The 15,455-nt window shown below is 35.0% G+C and overlaps 1 protein-coding gene across 2 annotated transcripts in view; it reads left to right on the forward strand.

Annotated features, from left to right (window-relative positions):
• The window catches only part of PTPRQ (protein tyrosine phosphatase receptor type Q), a gene marked incomplete at both ends in the record, with an annotated part of 257,217 nt that overhangs the window by 182,090 nt on the left and 59,672 nt on the right, over window positions 1–15,455 (forward strand). For both annotated transcript variants that reach the window (XM_079715271.1, XM_079715270.1), the window contains 4 exons: window positions 750–871; window positions 7,948–8,134; window positions 11,343–11,587; window positions 13,919–13,985. In XM_079715271.1, coding sequence (XP_079571397.1) covers window positions 750–871; window positions 7,948–8,134; window positions 11,343–11,587; window positions 13,919–13,985 — 621 coding nt within the window. The remainder of the gene's footprint in view (window positions 1–749; window positions 872–7,947; window positions 8,135–11,342; window positions 11,588–13,918; window positions 13,986–15,455) is intronic.

Consider the following 15,455-nt stretch of genomic DNA (forward strand, 5'->3'; position numbering starts at 1 on the left):
ACAGTGTTTCTAGGTCAATGTCTATGTCAAAGTAACTGTGACTAAATCCTTAACATACTGAAAACTCTTCTAATTCCTAGTAGTTTCACAGATTGAAATTTCAACACAGGTTTTCATCAGTCAGTTCCTTAAAATATTATTTCTTGTTTTGCACTCTTGAGGAAAGACAACAATAATAAAAGTAAGACAAATTAAAGAATTTGTTTGGAATCATAATGAACTCAGGAAATGTTTACATTTGTAATAATAAGATCAGTTGTATAATTTCCTATGCTACCCCCTCAGTGAAAACAATAAACCCAATTTATTGATACATTTGTAAGACAATACATTTTAAATATAATTCACTTGAACCAGTTCCACTTTTCTGTAGTCAAATATGTTTAGTTTCTGCAGGTTTTCCTAAAACAACATTGTTAAGCTAACTATTTTAAAATAAAATATTGATTTGTTCAAAAAGATTTATTTTAGCAATAGTAATGCTTTCTTTTCAAACTGTTATTTCAAGTTTAAAAATCATGTATTTATGACCATTAATTTCTCATATGGAAGTTCTTTATGCATAGTAATTATTTTGAAAGTAATTACATCGTTTGATTTGTCAATACCTTTTAGCACGCTGTGAACTATTAATTTATGTATAATTAATTCATCATGATTATCCTTTTTTACAGTCTTTCCTATTATCGTATTGTGGCAAATACTAGCTTAAATATAGCAAGGTAATTGATTTTTTTCTATTTTCATAGCTCCAGATGGTCCTCCTGAAAATGTGTATGTAGTAGCAACATCACCTTTTAGCATCAACATCAGCTGGAGTGAACCTGCTGTCATTACTGGACCAACATTCTATTTGATAGACATCAAATCGGTAAGGCATGTCTTACCTTCTATAAAAGACAGTATAGAGCGTGGTTAAGAATATAGGTTTTGGAACCAGACTTTGAATTTTAATCTCAGCTCTGTTAGGCAGCTTACTTAACTTGTTTGTGTTTCAGTGTCCACATCTGTAAAATAAAGATTGATAATACTACCCAGTGTACAGAGATTTTGTGAGAACTAAATTAGAAAATTTACCTAAAGAACTTAAAACATTGCCTGACGCATAGTAAGTGTTCAGTAAATGAAAATAAAGTATTGTCACCATGGTTATTATTGTATTTATCATCAGGGTATAGATGATGTATATAAACGAGGTTAAGTTGATAATAATATATTGGTTTAAAATACAGTGAAAACGAACTCAAAACATAAAAGGAGAACGGACAAGGCATTAGGAGAAATATCTCCCAAATAAGATAGCATCAGAGCTTAATTTTGAAAATAGTTGAAGCAGAACATGAAAAGGAAATGGTAATAGAAGTTAGAATAATAGAAAAGTTAGCTTCCTTCAGGAAAAAGCAAGTAGTTCTGGAATCCTTAGTCAAAACTTTCAAGAAGAAAAGGCTGAGAGATGAGGCCAGATCAGGAGGCAGACTTATAACATGTTATAGAGTGTGGGTTTCATGGTAAGGGCAGTGGGGTGCCAATTGTGGAGTTAAAGTGGTGTCGGGATACAGATTTCTGTTTTACAAGATCAGTATGGGTGCATTGTAGAGAATAGTTTTAGAGAAGTCCTGGGGGTGCAAAATTAAATAAGGAGACAGGGAACTATAAGAGTAAACCTGGACAAGAAAAGAAGGATGGAGGAAATGGAGTGAGGAAAACAGAATGAAAAATAATTTAAAACCACAGGATTTGGTGAAAAAAATCTGTGGATGGTGAGTGAAAAGAATAATCAAGGATGACTTTAAGATATATGATTTGGAAAATAGTGAGGAGGAACAGATTTGTAGAGGAAAGGCATGAATTCAGTACTAGATGCACCGACTTTAAGATGCCTGGGAATCCTCGAGATGAAGATAGCTCATTAGCAGTTTTATTTGTGGATCTGTAGCTCAGGAGAGGAAGTTTGTATTCCCAGATTTGGGAACTGTTGTTGGTGTTTAGATGATAGATGGAATAATATGAGTAGATGAGATTAACTACACAGCATGTAAAGACTCTTCTGTAAGAACTAACCTGAGGATAGTATCCTGGGAATACAAACTTTTAAATAAGATGTCCCTGAAGACACCAAATTGGAGTAGCCTTCCAGACAGAAGGAGACCCAAGCATGAGAGTCAAGCCTTTCACCTAAGAGAGGGTGCTGCACAATGTGAATAATGCAGAGTTGTTATCTAGGGTTAGAATTGGAAATATCTCCTTGCCAGCCTGCTTGAGCTTTACTGGACCTGATGAGCAGTCTCTTACGGTTGCGTCTAACACATTAAATTAGGTAATTCATGGTGAATTCTCCTCTCCCTCTTGCTGTTTCTATCCATCTCTTGTTTAACTTTTATGATTTTTTTTTTTTTTTTTTTTTTGCTGTACGCAGGCCTTTCACTGTTGTGGCCTCTCCCGTTGCGGAGCACAGGCTCCGGATGTGCAGGCTCAGCGGCCATGGCTCACGGGCCCAGCCGCTCCGCGGCATGTGGGATCTTCCCGGACCGGGGCACGAACCCGTGTCCCCTGCATCGGCAGGCGGACTCTCAACCACTGCGCCACCAGGGAAGCCCCAACTTTTATGATTTTTTAATGTCTTTATATTATTTCTTAAAGAAAATACTTTTTTCTCAAAAGACGTGTCATGATTAAAAGAAAATTTCAGGGTTTATTGGTACATTTGTTCTCCCATTCAGTCTTCAGTTTATGTTCCTTTTTTAGAGCATATCTGTGAAGATTTTTAGTTAATAATTAGCCAAAAATAATCAACACGAATGACAAATGCTCTGGGAATAGCATTAAAAGCAAATTATAAAATGTTAATGCTGGGGCTTCCCTGGTGGTGCAGTGGTTGAGAGTCCGCCTGCCGATGCAGGGGACACGAGTTCGTGCCCCGGTCTGGGAAAATCCCACATGCCGCGGAGCGGCTGGGCCCGTGAGCCATGGCCGCTGAGCCTGCGCGTCCGGAGCCTGTGCTCCGCAGTGGGAGAGGCCACAACAGTGAGAGGCCTGCGTACCGCAAAATTAAAAAAAAAAATGTTAATGCTGTGCTCTATCAAGTAAAAGACACTTTATTAAGGAAAATAGCTCTCTCTTGGAATTTGGTTGTGTTTAAAGGAGGGAAAAACAAAACATTAAAAAAAGTGATTTATAACCTCATTCTCTTAGCATTCTTACTGAGATTAAAAATGAGCAAGGGAAAGAGAAGGATGGAAAGATAACTAATATTGTAATTGCTTATTTCAGTTACATATTAGCTCTTTATATGCATTGTATTATCATATCTAATAACATTTTGATGTAAATATTATCATCTTCATTTTGCATAAAGGGTAACTGAAGCACAGAGATGATAAATAACTTCTCAAATATTAAGACGTGGCTAAAACCAGTAGACAATGGTATGATGAAAAATAGGAAAAACCATCAAAAAGCAAATAAAAATTGCCAAACTGAAATATATGCTCACCAAAACACCTTTGGATCAAAGATAGCAAAAATTCAAACAGATTCTAACACTTCAGAGTTTCCCAAGGATTCTTGGAACTAAGTTGTCATTTATTCCTTCCTCCCTTCATTCTTTCAACACACGTTATTTTTTAAATTTTTATATTGGAGCATAGTTGATTAACAATGTTGTGTTAGTTTCAGGTGTACAGCAGAGTGATTCAGTTATACATATATACATGCATCTATTCTTTTTCAAATTCTCTTCCCATTTAGGTTATTACAGAATATTGAGCAGAGTTCCCTGTGCTATGCAGTAGGTCCTTGTTGGTTATCTATTTTAAATATAGCAGTGTGTACATGTCAATCCCAAACTCCCAACACACTTTTAAATACATTCAAATGCCAGCATTGTGGTACGTGCTGGGTATGTAGAAGTGAACAAGTCTGACGTGGTCATTATCCTTATAGAGTTTTTCTGCAGCTCATTTCATGAATATATAACTATCTACCTTCAAAAGTCATTGGCTCGCAGGCCAAAGAAGAACGTATGTCACTGAATTTAGGACTTATGCTGCAACCTGGCCTCTGCCAAATACTAACCGCAAGGGCATAAAACTCTTCCCTTAAAAGACTCAAATTAAGCAAAAATTGACAATCTTGAATAAAGATATATGGGCTCAGATAGCATCCTGGATGATTCTACTGGAAATTAATGCATTTTGTGGCCCTTTGTTTGTCAGTCCCTTTATTTATTTTTTTATTTTTTATTTTTTATTTTTTTTGCTGTACGCGGGCCTCTCACTGTTGTGGCCTCTCCCGTTGCGAGCACGGGCTCCGGACGCGCAGGCTCAGCGGCCATAGCTCACGGGCCCAGCCGCTTCGCGGCATGTGGGATCTTCCCAGGTTGGGGCACGAACCCGTGTCCCCTGCATCGGCAGGCGGACTGCCAACCACTGCGCCACCAGGGAAGCCCAGTCCCTTTATTTTTTAACTTAGCAAATACTTAGTAGCTTCTTTCACCAAGACAAAGATAGAAAACAAAGTTCTGCTTCCAAGTAGCTCACACTCTAGAGAATGACACCAGAATATAAAGAGCTAATTGTAGAGTATGAGGTATGCAGTCTTTTTTGGAATATAAACTAACAAAGTAATTAAAGTTTCTGTTATGGGGGACATAATATATAGAGGAGACTGCACAGAGAAGATTAAATTTGTTCTGTTCTGGGATGTAAGAATTAAATGGGGGTGTAACAGGTGGGGAAGAGTGCAGGTGGGGCAGGCAAAGGAGAGGAAAATAGAACCAGAATCTAATTACTGACAATGTATGTAAAACAACCACACTTCAAAAAAATGGCAGACATTTCATTATAATAATCGATGATCAAATATGAGCAAACAAATTTGGAACTGATTGAAGGGAAATGATGAGTCAAAGAGGTCTGAGGTTTCAGTCCTGGGTAAGTGGACAAATATTAGTAAATGATAGTAGGTTTAGTGAAGAAAGAAAATGAATTTTTCCACATGCTGTATCTGAGGGCCCAGCATTCTTTTTGAATTTTACTGTATATTTTTTAAGATACAGTAGATCACATGCATTTTATGTCGTGTTTTACTACTTGCTATTTGTTATCCATTTTTTAATGGAAGGCATTGGAATAATTTAGTTTTACTTTATAAGACCACGCCCCATGACTTTGTGTAGAGAGGTCTGGACCCTTCAAAGACCTGGGAGTAAATCTTGTCTCAGCTACCAAGTTGCTATGGAATCTTGAGGAATTCAGCTCAACTCAATAAAATCAGAGTTGAAATAGCTATAGTAGTCAGGCAAGGAACATCAAGGAACAGTCACAATGAAGCTTCAGTGATGAATTGGAGACCCCTGCCCCATTAGAGGAGTCACCTGTCACTCATCTCTAGATAACTGTTACCCAGCATGAATATAAGCCTAGTCATAGGGGAAATTTTAAAAGCCCTATTTGTATGTGATATTTAGATGTTGACAACTAATTAAATACATACACACTTTCTACCAGTGGGTGCATGCACCCGATCAATTGGATTCCTACACTGATTGATTTGTTTTTCTGCCATTTTAGAAGTGGAACACCTCCCTCCACAGCTCTGGTTTGATCTGTTTGACTTTTTGCAGATATGGTATTTTTCAGCCTTTTGCTGTGTTTCTCATAGCAACATCGTTTTTAGTTTAAAAAGCTCTTAGAAAAGAGCATTTGAAGAACATATTAAACAAAAAAACATCTTTCAAAGTTATGAGAGACGGTCAAGTTGAAAATGAACTTGATAGTGAGGACAGTGTATTCAACTTGTTTTTAAGTCTTTCAAGTACTTGAGAGAAGCAGGCATAATAGGATTTCAAACTTGCTGTTGTTCATCTCAGGAAAAGCCCTTCTATTTAGTGCTAGAAACTTTAGCTATGTTTAATCCCTACAGTGAATAGGCCAGACTCTCCATCAAAGACAGACTATGTTTTAATAAATTATACAACTATATTTAATATACCTAAGCATACTCATTTGTACACATATAATAATTATGACATCATGTTAATTAACTGATTCCTTACTTAGTGCCTTGCATGGTGCTAGATCAGTTTTTCGAACTTCAATTATGACCAGCATTTTTTTAATGAATTGGAATAAAATTAAAAAGAGCAGAATATATCAAAGTGCATTTCAGAAGTTGTATTTCTGAAAAGCAATTTTCAGTTATAAAGAGTACACACACACACACATCCTGAATTATGTTGCAAAATGTGTTTCATTTTTGTTGGTCATGGTAAAAAAAAATTGCAAATTTCTGTGCCAGCTACTTCAGATCTGTTTTTTCTAAATCATCAAAATACTTTAAGTAGATATTATCACCCCAATCTTACATATACAGAAAGTAAGACAGAGAGCATAAATGACTTATCAAATGCTACAAGAGTTATTAAGTGACCAGGTTGGGATTTGAACCCCTGATGGCTGGGTACCAACCTATATTCTTTCTTCTATAAAACATTGGACTATAAAATTAAACAAATGGGACCTAATGAAACTTAAAGGCTTTTGCACAGTAAAGGAAACTATAAACAAGATGAAAAGACAACCCTCAGAATGGGAGAAAATATTTGCAAATGAAGCAACTGACAAAGGATTAATTTCCAAAATTTACAAGCAGCTCATGCAGCTCAATATCAAAAAAACAAACAACCCAATTCAAAAATGGGCAGAAGATTTTAAATAGACATTTCTCCAAAGAAGATATACAGATTGCCAACAAACACATGAAAGAATGCTCAACATCACTAATCATTAGAGAAATGCAAATCAAAACAACCATGAGGTATCACCTCACACCAGTCAGAATGGACATGATCAAAAAATCTAGAAACAATAAATGCTGGAGAGGGTGTGGAGAAAAGGGAACCCTCTTGCACTGTTGGTGGGAATGTAAATTGATACAGCCACTATGGAGAACAGTATGGAGGTTCCTTAAAAGACTGAAAATAGAACTACCATATGACCCAGCAATCCAACTACTGGGCATATACCCTGAGAAAACCATAACTCAGGAAGAGTCATGTACCCCAATGTTCATTGCAGCACTATTTATAATAGCCAGGACATGGAAGCAACCTAAGTGTCCATCGACAGATGAATGGATAAAGAAGATGTGGCACATATATTCAATGGAATATTACTCAACCATAAAAAAAACAAAATTGAGTTATTTGTAGTGAGGTGGATGTACCTAGAGTCTGTCATACAGAGTGAAGTAAGTCAGAAAGAGAAAAACAAATACCGTATGCTAACACATATATTGGAATCTAAAAAAAAAAAAAAAGGTTCTGAAGAACCTAGGGGCAGGACAGGAATAAAGATGCAGAAGTAGAGAATGGACTTGAGGACACGGGGAGGGGGAAGGGTAAACTGGGACGGAGTGAGAAAGTGGCATGGACATATATACACTACCAAATGTAAAACAGCTAGCTAGTGGGAAGCAGCCACATAGCACAGGGAGATCAGCTCGGTGCTTTGTGACCACCTAGAGGGGTGGGATAGGGACGGTGGGAGGGAGACGCAAGAGGGAGGAGGTATGGGGATATATGTGTATATATAGCTGATTCACTTTGTTATACAGCAGAAACTAACACATCATTGTAAAGCAATTATACTCCAATAAAGATGTTTAAAAAAAATTGGAGTATAAATTTCATTGACTGCAGAGATGATTTCTGCTTGTTCTGATTAATTGTGATTGATTTTTTTCTTTTACTTTCAATTGTTGAAATAATTGTAATTAGTAAACTGTTAAAGTAGCACTTTGGATTTCGCAGGTCCATCTGACTGTAAATAAAAGAATTTTTAAATCTTGGCTAGAAAAATATACCACTCATAGCTTTCTATTATTATGTTTTAGTGATTTGTATCTCAAGTGCTGCTTCCTTTAATTGTTAGCTATTTTTTCCTGTAGGTAGATAGTGATGAATTTAATATTTCCTTAATCAAGTCAAATGGAGAAAATAAAACCATAGAAATTAAAGATTTGAAAATATTCACAAGGTATTCCGTGGTGATCACTGCATTCACTGGAAATATTAGTGCTGCCTATGTGGAAGGAAAGTCGAGTGCTGAAGTGATTGTTACTACTTTAGAATCAGGTAAGGTTTATTTTTCATGCTAAAAATTGACTGAGTTCAGTGTCTCTCTTACAGTTTCTCACACCTTACCCTACAAAGCATATGTGTTAAAAGAAATTTTTTAAGCATATAAGTTTAAAATTCAGGGACTCACTGTGACTGACAAAAGTAAAGCTTTGTATTTACATTTTTGAGGCAAAGTGGAATTATGTAGAATAATCAATACTTGTAAATACAAAAATAAATTAGTTCATAATAAGGTAACCAGTTGTACTTTTTTGCATTTGTTTAAACACTGTTTCAGAAGTTGAGTTACCTTGCCTAAGAGATGATTTTGTCCAACTGTCTATAGCCAATAAAGCTTCACCTTAAATTCCATTTTAATTATTTCTCTCCCATGGTTTAAATGCACATTAAAGTAATAATACTCTATTATTAAATACTCTAGAATTCAAAATTAGAACCCAGGCTATGTTTTACCACATCTGTTTTCTTCACTTAGTTAAGTGACATGTTTTATTACATAATCTATTTGATAAATGTCAGAATCTGTACAGATTTCCTCCAGTTCCTATGAACAGGGTCTGAATGAATAATAAGATTGTAACCAATAAGAATTTAATGTGGAAAGTCAACTTCCCAGAACTCGCTTGCCCCATCCTCCTTCAGACTCCTGATGTTCTTTGCCACCAGATATATCTTTGGAAAGAGCACATGAAGGGATGTGTTGCTATAGTTTATTTGTTGCTATCTGTAAGGTAAGTATAGGAGGTAAAATCTTTTTTAGCTAGTCTTTTCATTATGCTACATACTCTGTTGTCTATAAACTTATGGTTCTAAATTGAAAAGTACATCCTATCCTCAGCACCCTAAAGTTCTGCTTGTTTCCATTTTGTGGCCATGTATATTCCAGGTACTTATTTTCTTATTATACTTTTTGTTCTTCTTCCCTATCCTACCTATCTGTGAGGAAAGTTGCTGCTAAACTTACTCACATTCACACCACAAAGCACTGATTGCAAATCCTAATGTGCTAACTCTTCCAAGGATATCATAGTTTAATAAATTTCCACTAAACCTCTAAGAGTAGAATTTTAGATGTCAAACGAAAGATATTTGGCAGATAGAAGGTCCTTTCTATCATTCAGATAATTCTTTCATGTATTCAACTTTTTAAAGCTGATCCTAATTTTAGAGAAACAATTCTTATAAAAAGAAAAAATATATATGTTTCTAATGTAGGATAAAAATGTATAACAGCAAAAGTTGTGAAAATGTGTGTTGAACCAATTTAACCTTTATTTCAGCTATGCATTTTTTTCATCCTGTGTTATTTGGCACAATGACATGTTTATTTGCTTTTCTCTTTTTTTTCTCACTGTTATTTATTTACTTATTTTTTGCTTGCCATAGGGCGCTATCTCTAGGGATGTTTGCAACAATATCAGAATCATTGATAGCCAAATATTAACAGCCTTTTCATGGAAATTCTTTACTTAGAATTTTAAAATTTAGAATGGAATATCCATTTCAATGTGATCAAAATAAGATATGTTCATTCAATGAGTCATTTATTTAAAGAACACTGATTATGTAGTACAACAAAAACTAGTCTTTCATAAAATGATTCATAAATAATTTTATCCTCATGTGTATCATTTTAAAATAATAATTTATTGATATTTAGCTAGTTATATGTTAGGATAACTTTTATTTATCCAAAATAAACTGTAATATCTAGAACATAAAGAAATCTTAAAATTCAACACTTAAAAAGGATCCAATTAGAAAATTGACAACGTGAACAGACATTTTACCAGAGAGGAAATATGACTGGCAAATAAACTCATGATAAGATAGGTTTTCAACACCATTAGCTATTGAGGAAATGCAAATTGAAACCACAGTGATGTATCACTATACATCTACTAGAACAGATGAAATAATTTTTAAAATAGTGATAATACCAAATGTTGGAAAAGATGCAGAAATACTAGATCTCTGTCATACATTGCTAGTGGGAATGTAAAAGGGTATAGCTACAATGGAAAAATAGTTTGGTGATCTTTTATATACTACCAAATGTAAAATAGACAGCTAGTGGGAAGCAGCTGCATAGCACAGGGAGATCAAGATCAGCTCAGTGCTTTGTGACCACCTAGGGGGCAGGATAGGGAGGCTGGGAGGGAGATATAAGAGGGAGGATATGTGGGGATATATGTATATGTGTTATAAAGCAGAAGCTAACACACCAATGTAAAGCAATTATACTCCAATAAAGATGTTAAAAAAAATTTTTTTAATGCACTTACCACATGATCCACCAATTACACTCTTGGGCAATTATCATAGAGAATTGAAAACTTAATGTCCATGCAAATATCCGTATATGAATGTTAATAGAAGACTTATTAGTAATGACAACAACAAAATAACTGGAAACAGCCCAAATATTTTTATAAATTAAACTCGTACATCCATAAAATGGAACACTACTCAGCAATAAAAATAGAATGAACTATTGATATATACAACAACCCTGATGGACCTCAAGGTCACTGTGCTATTGTCTTTTGCAAATGACAAAACTATGGAAATGGAGATTGATTAGTGTTGCGAGGAGGCATGGAGCGCAAGTCTAAGGGGAGAGCAAGAAGACATTTCTTTACGGTGATGGAATAGTTTTGTATCTCGTTTCTGGTGATGGTTACAGGAATCTACACGTGGGATTAAATTGCATAGAACTACACGCAGATACAGGAAAGCATGAAAAATGGTGAAAACTGAATAACGTCTATAGTCAACATTATTGTACCAGTGTCTGTTTCCAGGTTTGATATTAAACAACAGTTATATAAGATATCACCACTGGGGAAAGCTGGGGGAAGATTACAGGGGACTGTATGTGTGATTTTTGCAACTTCCTGTGAGTCTACATTATTTTTAAGTTCAGAGTATCATAGAAATGCATTCTGTATAAAAATACATATATTATAAAAGGCTAAATAAATAAGCAAATAAATTGGATCACTGTTATGGTTTCTGTGATTTATAGATGTCAATGATTCTATAATGCATGAGCCATTTTGCTTGTTTTCAAAATTAAATGGCTTAAATGATCTGTGTAATACTCTTTATAAACAGAAACTTGAAGCAAATCAGTTTTATATGGATATCAAAATGAACACAAATTTTTTTAAAATTGTAATTGCTAAATATTTCATTTCAGTCCCTAAGGACCCACCGAACAACATGACATTTCAGAAGATACCAGATGAAGTTACAAAATTTCAGTTAACATTTCTTCCCCCTTCTCAACCTAATGGAAATATCCAAGTGTATCAAGCTTTGGTTTACCGAGAAGATGATCCCACTGCTGTCCAGATTCGCAACCTCAGTATTATCCAGAAAACGGACACATCTGTCATTGCAATGTTAGAAGGACTAAAAGGCGGACATACGTACAACATCAGTGTAAGAATACATAGCTTTTAATTATTCACCTATCTTACAAAGTTGGTTTACAAACTCAGCATTCAAAAATACTGCAGCTTATGTACATAATACATTTTTCCTATCTTTTTGTGGGATCACTTAAGACATGCCAACTGAAAATAAATTTGGAGAAACAAAATTGCCGATTTTCTATTTTAATACAGCAAGTCCTGTGAAAATATGTAAACAACAAAAAAGTTTGCACAATTATAGTGGAAATCCAGAAATAAAGCAGGAAGAAAATCCACGTTAAAAGTTAAAGAGCAGTGACCCCTGCTCACCGAAACTAGAGAAAGCCTGCGAGCAGCAATGAAGACCCAACGCATCCAAAAATAAATAAAATCGATAAATAAAAGTTAAAGAGCAGATATATATAATGAGATGACTCTGCCTAAAGAAAAACTGTTTCTGTGTGATTATAGGTGGAAAATGGAAAAACAAATTTCAAAGGCAGGTCAGAAATAACTATGTGATTGAAATTCACATGTATTTCACACAACTATTACTAAAAGCTAATATCATTTTACATCTTAATTCTAAATTATCCATTTGGTAAAGTAAATATGTATATGAGTTCATATACATACACCCAGACACACAATTTGTTTCATACTTTCACTATTTTTGCATGTCTTGGAATTTTCAAACAGAATCATATAGTTCAGAAAATCATCTTTTAAGCAACATAGAATTCACCCTATACATTCATATAGCTCCATAACTAATCTTCCTATCAACTCTTTATATCAGAAAACTGTCATTAATAATCTGTGTTCCCTCACGAACTTTATATCTCATTATATAATCTGACTTGCTAGGATTCTTGCTGCATGTACCATTAAATGAACCCCCATTGTAGAAGATCTATTAGAAGGTGGTGGTTAAGGGAATGAACTGACCTAGGTTCAAATTCTGGCTCTGCTAGTTTCTTTCTGGGCAATTTCCTCTAATCTGTGCCTCAGTTTCCTTATCTGAAAAATTAGTAATAAGAATAGTAATTTCTATGTAGGATATTAATAGTTAAGGTAGGTAGCAAGTGTGGTAACAGTTTTGGCTCTTGCAAATTAAAGAAAAAACAGGAAATAAAGTACAACCAATTCATAATTTAAAGAAAAACAAATCTGATTGTTTGCAAAGTGCAACATAGTGTCCTCAACACCTGAGAGTTTATTAGAAATGTGTAACTTTCGCACCTGTCCCAAACTACTGAATCAAAACCTACAGATCTTCTTTTAACAGGATTTGCAAGTGACTTCTTTCTCACTGCAAGTTGAGAAACACTGCCCAACTTTATTATCTCACTTAAAGTTTAAATTGTAAGGAAATAAAAATAATTAAGCACTTCATAACATCACTTTTATTTTGTATACTTCCTTTTTAAGATTACATGCACCAATAAATATTTCCTTTAGATATTTTTAAGCTACATTTTATGGGCTTGGTTTATTTAGTATACCTACCACATCACGTATATTACTATTTTAATTGAATCAAAATACTTCTGAAACTATCCAGGGGGTGGAGGGTGGGTCACTAACGTATGAAACAAATTTATTAATTCCAATAAAGATATATTCTGAATTGCTTTATTGAATACAATGAAATTGGCCAAGTACACAGTCTTTATTTTACATAGCAAGATAAAGTGAATGAAAGAAGAGCCTGTGTCTGCAGCTTCCTAAGCACAAAGTTAATTGAAAGGATTCACATTTGTGTAAATCACCTTCTGTAGATACAAACAGAAATGCTTTATGTGTATATGCTGCATTATGCAGGGTATAGCGTCAGATACTTTGGGGCAGGGGTGAAGCAAGGCATAAAGGCCAACTTTCAGAGGGATGATTTAATACAGGAAAACTGGGAGGCTGAGGAATAGGGTTTCATCTCAGAGAAGGAAAAAAAGAGCGTCTTGAATATGAATTTAAAGAAAGCCGGAGTTAACCTGGCTACAGAGAGAAGGAACAGATGTTAGAGTAGATGAAGAGAGAGTGTAGACATAGTGACTTTTCTGCTCTTTCCTCCTAAAGGTTCAAACTGAAGCCACATCATTCTTGGTCTGTATGGTAGGGCTGTTTAGGTCACTCAGCCTTTGTTCTCAGGGCTTAGTACCATAATATCAGTTGTAAGAACTATTTTATTGCTAACGTTCTTCCTCCATATATTAATTTGAGCACAAGAAAATATAATTAACAGACTATATGAATTGTTTTCAAAAGTGCAATCATCTTAAAATGACATATAACCATAATCAGTTATACATACACATATGCAATAATTTGAAAATAATAACAAGGTGTTTCTTTGTTTTAGGTTTATGCGATCAACAGTGCTGGTGCAGGGCCAAAGGTTCAAATGAGAATAACCATGGATATTAAAGGTACATGAGCTGCCTTCCCATAAAATACTATTAATCAAAGAGTAATTATAATTTGTATTCTGTATTAGAGTTAAGGATGTAGTTAAGCTTTTAAATGATGCATATGCATAAAATAAGCATATATTAAGTAATAAGTAATGTATGCTTATTCAGGCTATAATTAAAATGTCTTAATCATAATGCAAATTACCATGTTAATTACAGAGAATGCCCACTGCTATTTATCTTATATTTCCTTTCTGCTAAATTTAAACTTTTCTGAGACAAGGTTTGTAATTGTATTTTATGTTTTAAAAATTTTATTGAAAAGAAAGCTCCTTGAAATTATCCATGACTAGACTTTGACTAGTTCTAATTAGATTCCTTGACTGATCTTTATTTATTTTGAAAGTCAGATTCTTTTCAGTGAATCAAATAGTGCTTACTGAACTACCATATAATCAACTTTATGATTCTGACTATAAAAGTAGATCTATCGGGCTTCCCTGGTGGTGCAGTGGTTGGGAGTCCGCCTGCCGATGCAGGGGACACGGGTTCGTGCCCCAGTCCGGGAAGATCCCACATGCCGTGGAGCGGCTGGGCCCGTGAGCCATGGCCTCTGAGCCTGCGCGTCCAGAGCCTGTGCTCCGCAACGGGAGAGGCCACAACAGTGAGAGGCCCGTGTACAGCAAAAAAAAAAAAAAAAAAAAAAAAAAGTAGATCTATCAATTCATTATTGACAGGGATTTTTTTTCATAGAAAATATACAAAAATTTGGAGACTGCCTCCCCCACCAAATCCCACAAAAGCCATAAAAGATTATTAAGAGGACTTCGGGGCATTCAGTCATTCAAGGTGCCTTCTCAAGACTGAAAATATGCACACAGTTTTGCCACTTCTCTAAAATCCTGTGTAAAACCTGCAGAGAGATTAAAAAAAAAAAAAGTGTATTGACCTTTAGTAGAATTCCACCTGATGCTCCTCTCTCTGAAACAAAAAGTAGCTTTTCTCAGTCTTTGGTAAGCATAGCACAGCACAGTGATTAAAAGTGCCAGCTTTTAGGCTGAGTCTAGAGTCAAGTTGCTGAGGTTGAATTCTGGATTGGCCACTTGATACCTGTTTGACTTTGGACACGTTTCTTAACACCTATAAGCCTGTAATGGAGATAATACTAGTTCCTACCTCATAAGTTGCTGTGAGGATTAAAAGAGATAATCTTTGAAAAACCCATGGGACAGTGCCTGGAAACAAGCATTGTTAAGAATAAGAAATAATCACTAAGATGAAGCTGATAAATTTTACTTTTTTATCAATGGGTAGTTTATATAACTATAATACTATTTGTGTTATTTGCTTTTAGTTGATAAATATGTACTTGGAATGTACAAACTCCTGAAGTCTAAAAAATATCAGCTACTTTAGAAAATGACTTCATAAAGAAGAGCTTACCTCATACCATCCTAATTTCTCTTTGTTATTTAGTGGCAGACA

The sequence above is a fragment of the Hyperoodon ampullatus genome, assembly GCF_949752795.1.
Source record: "Hyperoodon ampullatus genome assembly, chromosome: 11".
Lineage (NCBI taxonomy): Eukaryota > Metazoa > Chordata > Mammalia > Artiodactyla > Ziphiidae > Hyperoodon > Hyperoodon ampullatus.